Source organism: Pygocentrus nattereri, chromosome 10, assembly GCF_015220715.1.
Source record: "Pygocentrus nattereri isolate fPygNat1 chromosome 10, fPygNat1.pri, whole genome shotgun sequence".
Lineage (NCBI taxonomy): Eukaryota > Metazoa > Chordata > Actinopteri > Characiformes > Serrasalmidae > Pygocentrus > Pygocentrus nattereri.
In genome coordinates this window covers 13,354,728-13,368,434 of record NC_051220.1, presented here as the reverse complement: position 1 = coordinate 13,368,434, position 13,707 = coordinate 13,354,728, and the positions used below count along the sequence as shown (strand labels likewise).

Genomic DNA, 13,707 nt, shown 5'->3' with positions numbered 1-13,707 from the left:
ACTGAACTTGGTGTGACACTGGCTCTTCATAATAGTTCCATACTACAATATCATACTCACTCATTCAGACCCATGCTTCCTCTGTCTTGTAAATGAGTCCTAGACCATGTCACATTGTCACGTTGAGAGGCTGCCATTTTTCATGTAACAGGGGTCTCTTAAACACTGGCCACTTTCAGTGCCTCATCCTTTTTCCTGAAGACCTCCAAGACCCTTCTCAAGCATAAGAGCTTTTAGCTAGCCTGCGCTAATGTGTGGAATAATAGCTACTCCCTGAATCTTGATGGCCCCCCAAAAGCTGTCTGAATTTGTACACAACAGCATCTACAGCACAGTATTATCCTCCTTTTTATCCATTCTTGTGTGCTTCCATACCTAATCTTATCTTATTATATCTCTCCCCTGCTATTCCCTTTCCCTCATCCGACCTTTCTGTCATATGATTAGTGAGGTGGAAGATATTATCTCCTCACAAATATGATGGAATATTATGAAATGAGAATAATATTACAATTATGTTGTGCTTTACAATTACAGACAATGAGACAGGAGTTATCATATCAGCACAGTGCTTTTAAGGGAATTGGTACATCAATTGTTCACATCTTTTTAGGACATGTTAACAATTCTTAAAACCAACACTATCCAACTGGTAGGAACACAAACTAACCTGATGTAAAAGTTGCACTTGTAGAGCAGGTTAAACAGTTTCTTCTTCTGGAGCTGAGTCGTTCTTGCTGCAAGAATTCCTTTTTGCTTACTTCCATCATTATACTGGAATAAACTTAGCAAAGATCTTCAAGATGATATATGTTGCTTATTTGGTGTTGAATTGACTTTCATTTGATGTTTGCTGTATATGTGTTTTGTGGTCTGTGATTGCTACTCACATGTAAAAATCCTGCACATGGTTCTGTTCAGGGTATAATGTGTAAAGAGGGAAAGTAAATCTATTTCACAATTTAATGTCCACACAGCATCATGTTGATCTACTTACAACTGGAATGTGCTCCATTGATCATCTCTAAGCGTCAACATCCAAGACATATGTAATCCACGGCAATGACCTTTCGAAACCTGGTTGCTTTCCCTTCTTCATTGTTTGTTGATTTAGCATCTGAATTGCTAATGTGTTAGGATGTCAACTTTGGCTCTTTGAATAAATGTATGTTTTAACTGCATGTTTTTAAAATGAGAGAAGCAGAGGCTTGGTGAAACTGCATGTGTTTAAGGCAAAATATACCTCAATAGCACCCATTGTTATTTTCATTTTTCATCTTTGTGACTTTGCGTATTCACCTTTTAAGTGTGTTGTTATTGCTGTAAGGTATTTTGGGGAAACATAAAAAGTCTTAAACGTGTTTACTTTCATGTAATAAATTGCATGCATTATGTTTATCCACAATGGAAGTTATATATTTTAAAAGCCCACTATACCCCCTCCCCAAAAAAAGTCAAATGCACCCCACTACCTTATAATCACATCAAATAAACAGTAGCACTCATCTGTACTGAGAATATTTTTTTGCTTTATTAATGTAATAGGTTTTACAGATGCTTTGACCTAAAGCACGCATGCAACTAACAAACAAAAACTTCTGAAATATTATCAGGTTCACTTCAAATACCTTCCTGCGGCTCAGTCACATGGCTGAATAACCTTATAATTGTAAAATATTCTGCCAAGTGAGAATGAAGCGTATATGCAAGTGGAACCTTCAGTTATTCTGAACAATGCAATACATTGACATGGCATGGCAGTAGGATGTCGCATTGCAGCATACAGTAAAAACGCATTAGTTAATCCATATAAGCTTATGAATGGAGGGTTATCAAGGAGGTTGTTACATTTCATTTACACATTATATTAATAGACAGGAAGACAGGTGATAACTATCAGCACCTCCAACTCTGACAACTAATGCCAGTAAAGGAAGCTCAGGAAGGGAATCATGTGCCCACGTATGTTTCAGTTTTATTATGTTGGCATTCTTTTTTAATGAGATCACAGTTCTCATGAAACTATTTTGGTTCTGCTGTGTTTCGCTTCATCCCTGTACTGCTGTCATATTAAATATAAAGTCTTCTTTGAATTGCTGCTGTTTGTTGTTGCTCCTATTCTTCTTCTTCTTCTTCTTCTTCTTCTTCTTCTTCTTCTTCTTCTTCTTCTTCTCTGTCTGCTTCTTTATAAGTACTGGCACCTTTCATTTGCAGTTTTTCCTTTCGCTCTCTTGTGATAGTACCAGCCACCCAGTGAAGTCTGCTGAAAACTGGCGGAGAGAAGCTGAAAAGCTGAGCTAAAGCTGCGTTAGTATCGGAATTTCTTTCACTTTTACATACCTGTGCCAAACGTTCTGCAGTGGCGTGTTCGTTTTTGAACACTTCTTTTCCGGTTTCTTTTTCTTTTGGATTTGTTAAGCTTTTAAATCTGTTCGACCCAAAGTGAAGTTTACCGGGAGAAGATCAGTTGAGCGCGCTGGCGGTGCGCTGACATATCAGAGGTGGTCTGCGCCGGAGTCAAAGCTTACTCTGGCACAGATGACTGAATGGCACTTAAACTGGGTCCAAAAATATGCGCAATGTTAACACAAGAATCATTTAAACTGATAACAGAAGAAGACGGACGCGATTCCTCCCGAAAGAGCTGAACAACATTATATTAACCAGGACCTCAGACAGTCGCGGTCCTTTCCTCTTTTCCTTATTTAAACGCATTTCCTGCACGCTGTAATGTGTTTTCCATTATACTTGCGCATCACTGGCGCCTTTGGGGAAATGTGCCAGCGGGGCCAGAAAACACGTGGAAAAAGAATTAATGACACCAAAATCCAGTATCGCCCAAAATAACGTTGCTGTAACTTGGAAATAACATGAGAAAAATTAAAATTCCGTTGTCCATTGCAGAGTTGCATTTGAAGAGGTAAGACCATAACCGTGCTTACCTGCGTTTTTTTGTTTGTTTCCTTACATTTTGTTTTTTTGGTTTGACAAACTTAACTTGCACACGGGACACAAGGAAACATGTGTATCAGAGTAAAAGATTGCAAGGAGATAAAATGCCATGTAACCTCCGAGAACATTGTTGTTATTATTATTATTATTATTATTATTATTATTATTATTATTATTAATACTACTACTACTACTACTACTACTAATAATAATAATAATAATCTTGAAACATATCATCCTGAAAAATCAAATTAAGAATTATAAACATATTAAGTTTGCTTACTGGTCTTTATTAAGTTTCACACCCGCGTGAACTGGTACAGTTAATAATCTCATTAAATGGTCAAAAGGTTGAGCTGCGAGCTGCTGTGGGGATCCGCTTGGACATGCTGGAATTTGCTCAGAAACATCCTAAACTTGCTTCTGAATGAGTGACCACTCATATGAGTTGATCTAAAGCGTTCTAAATTTAAATATTGTAATTATTAGGTCTAAAAAGTCACTGTAAGCCAACACTGACCCTAATATTTACATTTTTGCATCACATATACTTCGCCTTTAAATTATATGACACCACAACTTCTTTTTCCCTCATCACATTTAGTTCATTTGATTGGGCAGAATATCAAGATTAATCCGAGGAAATTAGTGCCAGTGAGAAAATCTGAGAGTTTTATATTGTGCTTGAAAACCCAGTTATCATGCAAAAATGCGAGAAAAGACAACAGGACGGTCCCAGAGCTCTGTCCATCTGTTAAACTGTAACAAAGAGCAAAAACATAGTTCAAGGAAAAGTAGGTTAGGGCTTTCAGAAATCTGCTTACATAGACTACCATGGAGCCCGATTGGATGCTGAGAGCACTAACCGCTGAAAAGTGACACAGCCTTTGATTGGCTGAAATGATCTATTAAAATATGAATGTAACATTTATTTTAAAAGATCGCGTTAATGGTAACTAATTGATGCCTTGTTGACTTGTTGAACATGTAGAAATGCACTAGTCGTCGAAGCTGATTCTCAAACTAATTTTGCAAAAGTCATACAAAACCTCAAAAGACCTCAGATTTTATATATATATATATATATATATATATATATATATATATATATATATATATATATAATTGTTTTCTTTTTTTCTTTTCCCAAATCCAAAATGTTATTAGTGCCCTGAAAGAATGCGGCTGTAAATTTAGCGAAAAACTGCTGCCGAATGGGTGCTCACGGACAGTGTCCAGCATGTTCGGACTTTCCACAGTCCGACAGAAGCCTGGTCAAGTGGATTTTGATAAGGAACGAACGCTGCAGCAAGTTGTCAAGCGGACCATAGTTTTGGCAAAATGTGTTTAAAATAGCGAGAAATACTCCCTAATTAATCAAAACGATGATGAGAGTAGACAAAGTGGCGAAAATATGACTTTAGGGACCTCTTGGGGGATTTGAGAGGAGTTTTAAAACAAGCAAGTCTCGTTACAGTCTTCTATATCAAAGAGTTGGCTTTTTAAAACTTTTTTTTTTATTTAAACATATATTACACTATATACAATACATGTGATCGCCAAATACCCTTTAAATGGATAGAATATAAAAATACAGATTTTTTCCCCATTATTCTTCTTCTTATTTATTCTGTGCAATTAGCAGTCATATAAATGGGAAAAGATTACTTCCGAGTGATTCTGAACATGATAAAGAAATGAGTAGCGAAGTAGTTCAAAATCCAAGTAACGTACTTAAATTACCCCTCATCGCTTTGCTGGTGCCTTTGTCGACTGGCCGTCTTCGTCCTCGTCTGTGAAGTTCAGTGTTTTGTATCGCTCCAAATCCAGCGGCCTGTTCTTATTGGTAGGTGAGAACGTTACATCACGCTGATTATGACGCGCCGTCTTCCTGCTTCCTTCAGCTGCGTCTTAAAGTGAATCTTGTTGGTGCGAGCGCGCGCTCCGGCCTCGCGCTGCTGCTCTTCGCTCAGGCGGTCTATTTCCATCTAGAGAGAGGAGCGGCGCACAAGAGCTCTCTCTCTCTCTCTCTCTCTCTCGCTCTCTCTCTCTGGGTCTCTCTTTCTCTCTCACTCACACACACAGCGCTCGCTTATCCTGAGAAATTACAATATTCATCGCAGGGCGAGCAGCCCTCTCTATTCTCTGTAACACTATTGCAAAGAAGCTCAATTCGCTCTCATCTTCAGAGTAAGTAACCTTGTCCTCACGTAGCTTTCCTCTCACACACACACACACACACACACATTCTCTCTCTCTCTCTCTCTCTCTCGCTCTCTCTGTCTCTCTCTCTCTCTCTCTCTCTCTCTCCCTCTCTCCCTCTCTCTGTGTGTGTGATCCGAAACGTTCGTTCGCAGCGGATTACTTTTCATGAGGCGCAGCGTAGCCTATTGCTTTATCTGTAGTGAGCGTTAATTGGTTAAGTAAGTGCCCGAGCTCAGAATGACAAGGATTTTAAAACGCAGTCTGACGTTAATTAGGCGTGTTTTGTCGTTCACTCGGGGAATTTTCTCGCTCACTTTTCAAAGCTTACAAGTAAGTATCGATAAGGTGCTGTGATGATTTTTCTGTATACGTTCACATCTAGAGTTGTTTTAAACTCATCAGACCACTGCTTCGCCTTGGGATTATGTCTCGAATGCATGAATTTGGGTTTGTTTCCCATCTCTCTCGATTATTTTTTCATCTACATCCCATCTCTGTGTTGGCTTAATGGAGTATTTGTCATCGTGCCTCACTGACAGATTTGTTTTGCATTTGCATGGACGCGCTTGCTTGTTCCTCGTACTTTGTTCTTACTGTATTTGTTGCAGTTCCTTAGCAGTCTAAGTTCGCTACTTGGCTCCAAGATCGAAGCGCGTAAAAAAAAAAACTCGCGCTCTGTGTGAGCTGTTAGTGCTCGGTGATATCCACGGCTCCATCGTTACGCATGTCTTTACCTCTGATTGTTTCTTTGTTCACAAAACGTGGCCAACGTGTAATGTTTGGTGGTTGCTTCTTTTGTTCTCTTGTTTGGTTTTATTTTATTAAAACCGTGTGAAGTGCCGATGTGCCGTTTTTAGGTTTGAGCTTTCTCTGACGACCTCCGTTATCATCAGTTTAGTTGTCAGCTGTCAATTTTCTGGTTAGACATGTCAATACTTGAGTAGTAGCAGAAATGAGCGAACATCAGTTTGCCTCCACAAAGGTCTCTAGGAGAGAGGCAGTCTAAATAAAGTAAGACAGCACACTCAGTGAGTTTTTGTTCAGTGTTATTTATTTATTTGTTTGTTTGTTTGTGTATTACCCTTAACTAATCGTGCATATATAAACTTTTCGTGTCTGTTTGACGAGCTTCTTTCGCCCAGAGTTAGAGCTGAGCAGTTACTTTCTCTTAGCTGAGAAAAAAGTTATGGGCTTCAGAGGCGTTTGAAGACCAAAGTGTTCATCCTCAGTATGGTGAGACCAGTGAATGAAGAATTGACATTAGCCTAACAGTGTTTTGTAAGACTGCAGCAACAAAGGATTTCATAAAGTTTGCTTGGCTATAAATGACCATATTACCTCTAACTAATTAATGTGTTGTTTTTTATTTATATCTGGTGAAAGACTTGGATTATATCATTTTGTGAACTAATTTAATTTGTAAAATAGCATTAGGTTACACAAATGATATAGACAAGTCTTGTCTAAAGTTGCTTTTTAGCACTTTTTTTGTTTATTGCTTTTTTCCTTGTGAACAGAGGGTTCCATATAGTCAACTGTTTTTCCAGAGAATAAAGCAACGTCCTCATTGCATTGCATAGCAGTTCCCCATAAACTGGTAAAACGGAAGGGGCTGTGTTAACTTGCAGTGTTGTTCTGTTCATGTGCAGTTTTTATGCTGTTTAATTAAGGGCTCTATCTTCACCCTTTACTTAAAAAATATTTGTGTGCATTTTGCCTCATTGCTTACTGCAGTGGAAGGCACTCAAGATGTATTATTCAGTTCAACCTATGAACCAATAATACTTAGATATTTGCAAATGCTTTTTATCCTAAAGAAAACAATTTGTGATGTTTGATAACAATATGCACAAATTACCTGTAATATGCCTGTATCATAATTTGCTAAAGGTTTGGCCTAGGTAAATAAACTTATTCATTAGTGTTGTTTTTTCCTTGGCCAGGTTCACAGGGTTCTCAAGCTATGTCCAGCTGACAGGCTTTTAAAGATGGCACAATAAGAGTTCCAGTGATGCCTGACCATGACAGCACAGCCCTCTTAAGTAGACAAACTAAGAGAAGAAGAGTTGACATTGGAGTGAAAAGGACTGTAGGGACAGCGCCAGTGGCTTTCGGCCGATCAAAAGCAAGCATTTTCAGTGCCATGAATCCCCACGGATCTGAACAAGATATTGAGTGTTCAGTTGTGCAGCACGCAGACAGCGAGAAGTCTAATGTGCTTCGCAAGTTGCTGAAGAGGGCAAACTCCTACGAAGATGCCATGATGCCCTTTCCTGGGGCCACCATCATCTCCCAGCTGCTAAAAAACAATTTAACCAAAAATGGAGTCAGCGAGCCCAACTTCCAGAGCAGTGGCCTCTCTAGCACTGGCTCAGAGATCCACCAGGAAGATGTCTGCAGCACTTCGTCACGGGGCAGCCCTCAGGAGTGCCTGTCCCCCTTCAGTAGGCCCTCCATGGCCCCATTTGACATTGATCGACTGACAGACGAGCACCTGAGGGCAAAACGCGCCCGAGTGGAGAACATCATTCGTGGCATGAGCCACTCTCCCAGTGTCACACTCCGCACAGGTGAGAATGAGCGTGAGGGGGCGCCCCAGCCCCCAAGCCCTCGTGAGGGTTATAGAGAAAACAAGCGTAAGCAGAAACTGCCCCAGCAGCAGCAGAGTTTCCAGCAGCTCGTCTCAGCTCGCAAAGAGCAGAAGCATGAAGAGCGCCGGCAACTCAAACTGCAACTGGAGGACATGCAGAAACAGCTTCGGCAGCTGCAGGAGAAGTTCTATCAGATTTACGACAGCACTGACTCTGAAAACGATGAAGATGGGAACCTCTCAGAAGACAGCATGCGCTCTGATGGAATGGACAATCGTGTCCGCGATTCTGCCCCAGACCGTTCAGACAATGAGATGTCTGACCTGGATCCAGGACATTTTTTGGACCGAGCCCGAGCACTCATTCGTGAGCAAACCATGATGGCAGAGGGAAATAAGCCCAAGCGAGATGGCTCCCGCGGAAAGGGACCAACGTCCATGCATTCAGAAGGAAAGCAGCTAGCAGAGACACTAAAACAAGAGCTGAACACTGCCATGTCCCAGGTAGTGGACACAGTGGTGAAGGTCTTCGCAAAGCCCCCACGTCCACTTCCTCAGATCTTTCCCCCTGTGCAGACACCCCCAGACCGCTTTGCAGTCAATGGCGAGAACCCAAACTTCCACACCACTAACCAACGTTTGCAGTGTTTTGGTGATGTCCTCATTCCTAATCCACTTGACTCTTTTGGCAACACGCAAGTGCCCAACACAAATGACCAAACAGAGGCCCTGCCTTTAGTGGTGAAAAAGAACTCTGCAGACCAGGCTGGGTCTTTGCCCACACCTGGGGGTCACCATCACCCTGCTCTGCACCCATCACCATTATCCACAACTATGGGTTTTAGCCCTCCATCCTTTCGCCATCCCTTTCCTCTTCCGCTCATGGGCTACCCTTTCCAGAGCCCTTTAGGTGCACCCACTGGGCCTTATCCAGGAAAGGACAGATCTTCTCCTGAGTCACTGGACCTGTCCAGAGAGACCTCCAGCCTACGGACCAAGATGTCATCAAACCACCTCAGTCACCATCGTTCCATTTCGCCGTCACACCCAGGGAACCCCGAGGGCCTTTCCTTATCACTCATCAAGTCTGAATGTGGTGACCTCCAAGATATGTCTGACATCTCTCCATATTCAGGAAGTACAATATCCTTTCACAAAAGAATAATGCTTAATATCCATTTGATTCTGTTTAAAATGATGTGTTTGCTTTAATATTTGTAGAATTTTACAGATCTCAATAAGCATTGAGCAGATACAGAGGGGCATGCCTGAGATGGGACTTTGAACACCTGCGTAATGTATTGCATATGACTAGGACAGTTCTTGCAGAGGGGTTAAGAAATGCAATTTAATTTCAATTTATCTCCATTAATTGGCACATGTTTCAAACCCTGTGTTCAAGCAGTGGCTTAAAGATTAAAAAACAGCTCTGTGGTTGGGGGCTTTTAACTGTGCACTATAGGGAGAAGTGCTGAAAGGCCCCGCGGTGGTGAAGATACCTCCCATCTTCTCTGTTCTCACACTATCACAGAGAGACTCACAATAAAACCCCCTCTTTCATCACAGCGCATGCAAGACTTTGTACATAAATGCTCAAAGCAAATCATATTTCAAAGCCAGGAAGTAAAAGGACAAGTGGGATCCTTCGCTGAGAGGTCTTAGCATCTTGTGTTTAGAAAGACAAGAAAAGATATCTGTCCATGAGGGGGCATTTCAGTTAGTTCAGGAGAATTTGTCCTTGTTTAATGATAAATTACAGTAACGGGAGGAACCGGAGTACAGTTTATTTTATTTTTTTGCTTTCCTTCCTTAAACAGCCCTCATTTTTTCCCAATACTTCCTCTTCAAGGTATTGCTTTAGAGAATATCTACAAATTGTCTTATTCCTTATGATTATAAAGAGCTTGCTGTAGTCGGAAGCACTTGCAGTACTAATAGCTGTTGCCTGGCAGCAGATCTTTTCTTTTCATCCGTCTCTTTTTTCTGGTGTGAACAGGTGTTTGCAGGTAGCTGTTTATCTTTCATCCCCTTCCCTCTTTATAACCTTTCACCAAAAGCCACTAGATGTCTAACAAGCTTTGAATAAGCCCATTTTAAGAATAGACAGATCTGAAAGAGCAATGTGCACTTTCAATTAACAATTGTTTTTAATGAAGTTCATTTACTCCTTAAAGGAGACTAATCCTTATATTTGCTAAATTACCTATGAGCAATTCTTATAATTACATTATGATATATACTTTAATTGATAAATATATACTTATGTGCAGGTTCAAGGTTTTAGGTTTCTAGGTTAATTGATAATTTTGTTCCCATTACAGAACAAGCTTAAATGCAAATGCATCTGCTTTTGAATGAGTCAAAACTACTATAATTTTGCCCATTAAACATGTGTGCACCTGCACAGTTGGGCTCCTAACAGCAATGTCTCAATATTTGCAAAATAGGGTGTTTAATCAAATATTAAATTTTATTCAAATACTAAGAGTAACAGGCAGCCAATTGTCTTCAGCCATGGACAGAATGATCTTCCTTGTCACAAGCCCTCTTTGCATCTCAAGAAAAATAGCCTTGTTCAGTTTCCCTCCAGCATTTGCATATAGAGAGACGGAACAGCTCTGGCACGGTATGCCTGTAAGACACACGGGGGCAGGGGGTGGGGGGTTATTGAAAGCAGTTTGCATGTCTAATGTAGCAGACAGAGCTGAGGTCCACTGTTGTCCAAAAGACATAGGTTTTTATTTTATTTTATTTTAATTTTTTATTTCAATTTATTTTATTAGCTGAAGCTATACAGTCCCATAAAGAAGCAGCAATTCAACAAATATTTAAGTTAAATCCACTCAAGTGAGTAAAGTTATTAGGTCGATTTTTTTTAACATAGTAGTGTTACGATAGGAACCCTTCAGATTTCATCATCCGCTTTTTCTCTGAAGAATTAAAAGAATAATGTTTTTTTTTTTTTTTAATTAAAGCTGCCGCGCTTTAAACACTCAAAAAGATATATTTTTTTTCTTTTCTCCCTGACAGGAGGTTAGGATCAGCTGTAGTGCATTTGTTGTCTAATCTTTTATGTTGCCGAGCAGATGTCTGGCATTAATTTATGGATTTATCATCCCTATGTTTTCCTCCCTCTCTCTCCTTACACCTGGCAGTTGGATCAAATTTCAGTAGTTATTGTCTCCCTTTCATGAAACACAGTGAATCCAAAACCAAATCCAAAAAAGGCTGATGGTGCACAGCATACATGGCACTGCTGTTTATGTAGCATCCCATGTGGCTATAAACCACGGTCAACCTGTTTTCCCCACTCTCCTCCAATTCTTCATATTCATGTTTGCATTATTTCCTTGACTGACCTTGGCTGTGGCCCGGCTTGTTTTACACAGAGTGGAGCAGTGTTTACTTGATCTATTTTGTCATTGCGCATATTTTCGTATCCTAGAAACGGCTGTATTTTTCTTGGAAGAGAGGTTTCCTTGTAGGAAATGGGCATTAGGTGAGTCAGCTCCATCAAGTCCTGCTCATATATTGTTCCAGGACGTAAGCACTTACATCTGTTTGAGAGAAATGTTGAAATGACACTTTTTATCCCAAATGTGCGTTTTTCTTTAGAGGTTGTCTTCAGTGTAGATGGAGATGGTGTACCAATTACTTACCAAAAAATTTAATTGCACTGCATTGCCGGTGAGCCTTGCTGCTTATAAGTTTTTTGGGGCATTTGCAATAATTTGAATGTGACATTTCAGTGTAATTAATATAATGAAGAGGGAGCCAGCGAGGATGTTACTAGTCCTTTATCTCCCTAATCTAACCCAATTCTCAGTTCTCCCAACACTCTCTCACTACTCTACTAGTGTATCGTGGAGATGCTCTTTGTGCCGAGGCCTTCATTCAAGGGGCTGCGTTGCACTCTGTATGCTCCTGAGTAATTCCTTGAAAATCAGACTTCACTTTCTCTTCCTCTGTCTCTCACTCTCTCTCATCCTCTTCCCCTCTCATTCACTGCTGTTATTTGCTGTATGCGTTATGACAGATGGCACAAGAGAGAGGCTAATGCTCTTTTAGTCTTCCCTATCAGCCTAATGGAGGTCACATAGGGTTCTACTCCTCCCCTTCTTTCCTAGCACAAGGAGCATGTCAATCAACATGGACAGCGTCATTGCAGAGGCACTGCAACACAAATAGCACAAATAGAGTCCATTTGATTACTTATAAACAAAAATCGATTTCTTAGGATATTTTAATGGACATATCAGCACACATAAAGCATTTCATATTAATCAGTGTCTCTCCACACAGTTTGTCAGCATGATTCTTTGTATTTGACGCCTTGATTGTGAAATGGACACAATACAAATACACCGAGCATATGAACTCACTTGAAGGTGCCACAGTGGTGAATTAGCGCCCGCTCTCTGCATTGCAGGGAGGGGGTAGGCCTCCACCGGGCGAGCCTCTTAATTGACCTTGCAGGGGCCCATTGATTTAGCCCCACATGCATCTTCATTTTTGATAAATTATAAAGCCGTTAATTTGCCGAGGAAATGGCATGGCCAGTCTGCAGCGCAGATGTGGCTAAAGCCGGCCTAACTGGCAGCACGGGGGCTGTGCCAGGAGGCTGTGGGGGGCTGAGGGTGGAGGGCTGGGGGTTGGTTTGGGGTGAACTGTAATGGGTAGATGGCTCTGGTTAGCCATGGCTCCTCTTGGGATTCCGCTCAGCAGCCGTCTGTTTACCAATCTAGAGGGCAATGCCACCTCCAGATGAATAGAGACTTTATTGGGATAAGCAGGCATTTATTGACCAGCAAAGCTGAGTATATTGACTAGGACTCTTTTAGGACCTTCAAAGGCCTTTTAATAAACCAGTTAGAAAGAGGAAGTAGTTAGGCATAGGTTGTAATTTGTGGCTTGGAAACATAAGCTGCTGGACAAGAAAGTACTGTTGGACTTCTTTGTCTTTAGCATTTAAAAATATAGCATGTGTGTGTGTATTTCAGTATACTTTCCTTGACCTCCCATTTTCGCAAATCCAAGAAGGACTCTCCCCTAACCACTTGAAGAAAGCCAAGCTGATGTTCTTCTACACGCGCTACCCCAGCTCCAACATGCTGAAGATGTTCTTCTCCGACGTGAAGGTGAGCCTGTCTCTGACCGTTAACCACATGTCGTGAGAAGTGGCTCTGCCACACTAGCCCAGATGGGTCCTGAACAGACGGCCAACTCTCTCTCTTTCATTCACTCTCACTCTCTCTCTCAATTAAAATAACTGGCCTTAATCTCCTAGAGAAGGACAACATTGCAGAGCTAAACCTAAAAGCCCACTTTCCCTTTCTCTTGCTTTCACTTAAAAACAGCTCATGAGAAAAATGCTAGCCTGTATTGTTTTTTAATAGCTATCTGGGTGGTGTGAAGTATGTTGCAAAACTCCCAGTGAACCCACAGTTCCCACCCACATCTCTTAACTGTTGCTGTTGGTTGAAATACCAGGAAGGGGGTAGGGGGTGATAAGCTATGATGAATCTGAAGGGCCTGGGGAAAACCAGGCAAGTGAAAGGGAGAGAGAACAGTGGGGGCAACAAACAAACTAGAGCACGAGAACACAAACAAAACAATGGTGTCTCTTATTTACAACTTAATTTGTTGTTGATGCATCGTACAGTGAGCATACGGGGGGAGAAATAATGTGACAGATTCAGGCCACATTATTCAAATGAGGAAAGGAGGGTCCTCTCACTCCCAGCTGGCCCTGTCCTGGATATGTTGCGACCACATCATCATGGCTACTGTCTACTGTCCTACTGAATCTGGTGGCATCAAAGTAAGGAACACTTACAGTGGTCATGAGAACTTGCTGTCACTTATTCTGACACTATTAGATGTAAAGAGATGACGTGGATTTAATTAAATAATAATTAATTATGTCTATTTACATTGCATTCTTAGACAAGGTCATGCCA

At 41.0% G+C, this 13,707-nt stretch overlaps 1 protein-coding gene across 3 annotated transcripts in view; it reads left to right on the top strand.

Moving 5' to 3' along the window:
- The first annotated feature begins 4,968 nt into the window (after window positions 1-4,968).
- prox1a (prospero homeobox 1a) overlaps window positions 4,969-13,707 on the top strand; it is a 32,069-nt gene continuing 23,330 nt past the window's right edge. Inside the window, exons 1-3 of one of the 3 annotated variants that reach the window (XM_017708819.2) lie at window positions 4,969-5,142; window positions 7,101-8,890; window positions 12,778-12,885. In XM_017708819.2, the coding sequence (XP_017564308.1) occupies window positions 7,169-8,890; window positions 12,778-12,885 (1,830 nt within the window). In that variant the 5' untranslated portion in view covers window positions 4,969-5,142; window positions 7,101-7,168. Of the gene's footprint in view, window positions 5,143-5,227; window positions 5,488-7,100; window positions 8,891-12,777; window positions 12,886-13,707 lie in introns of those variants that run through there. The other 2 variants (XM_017708821.2, XM_017708820.2) reach the window with 2 other exon arrangements.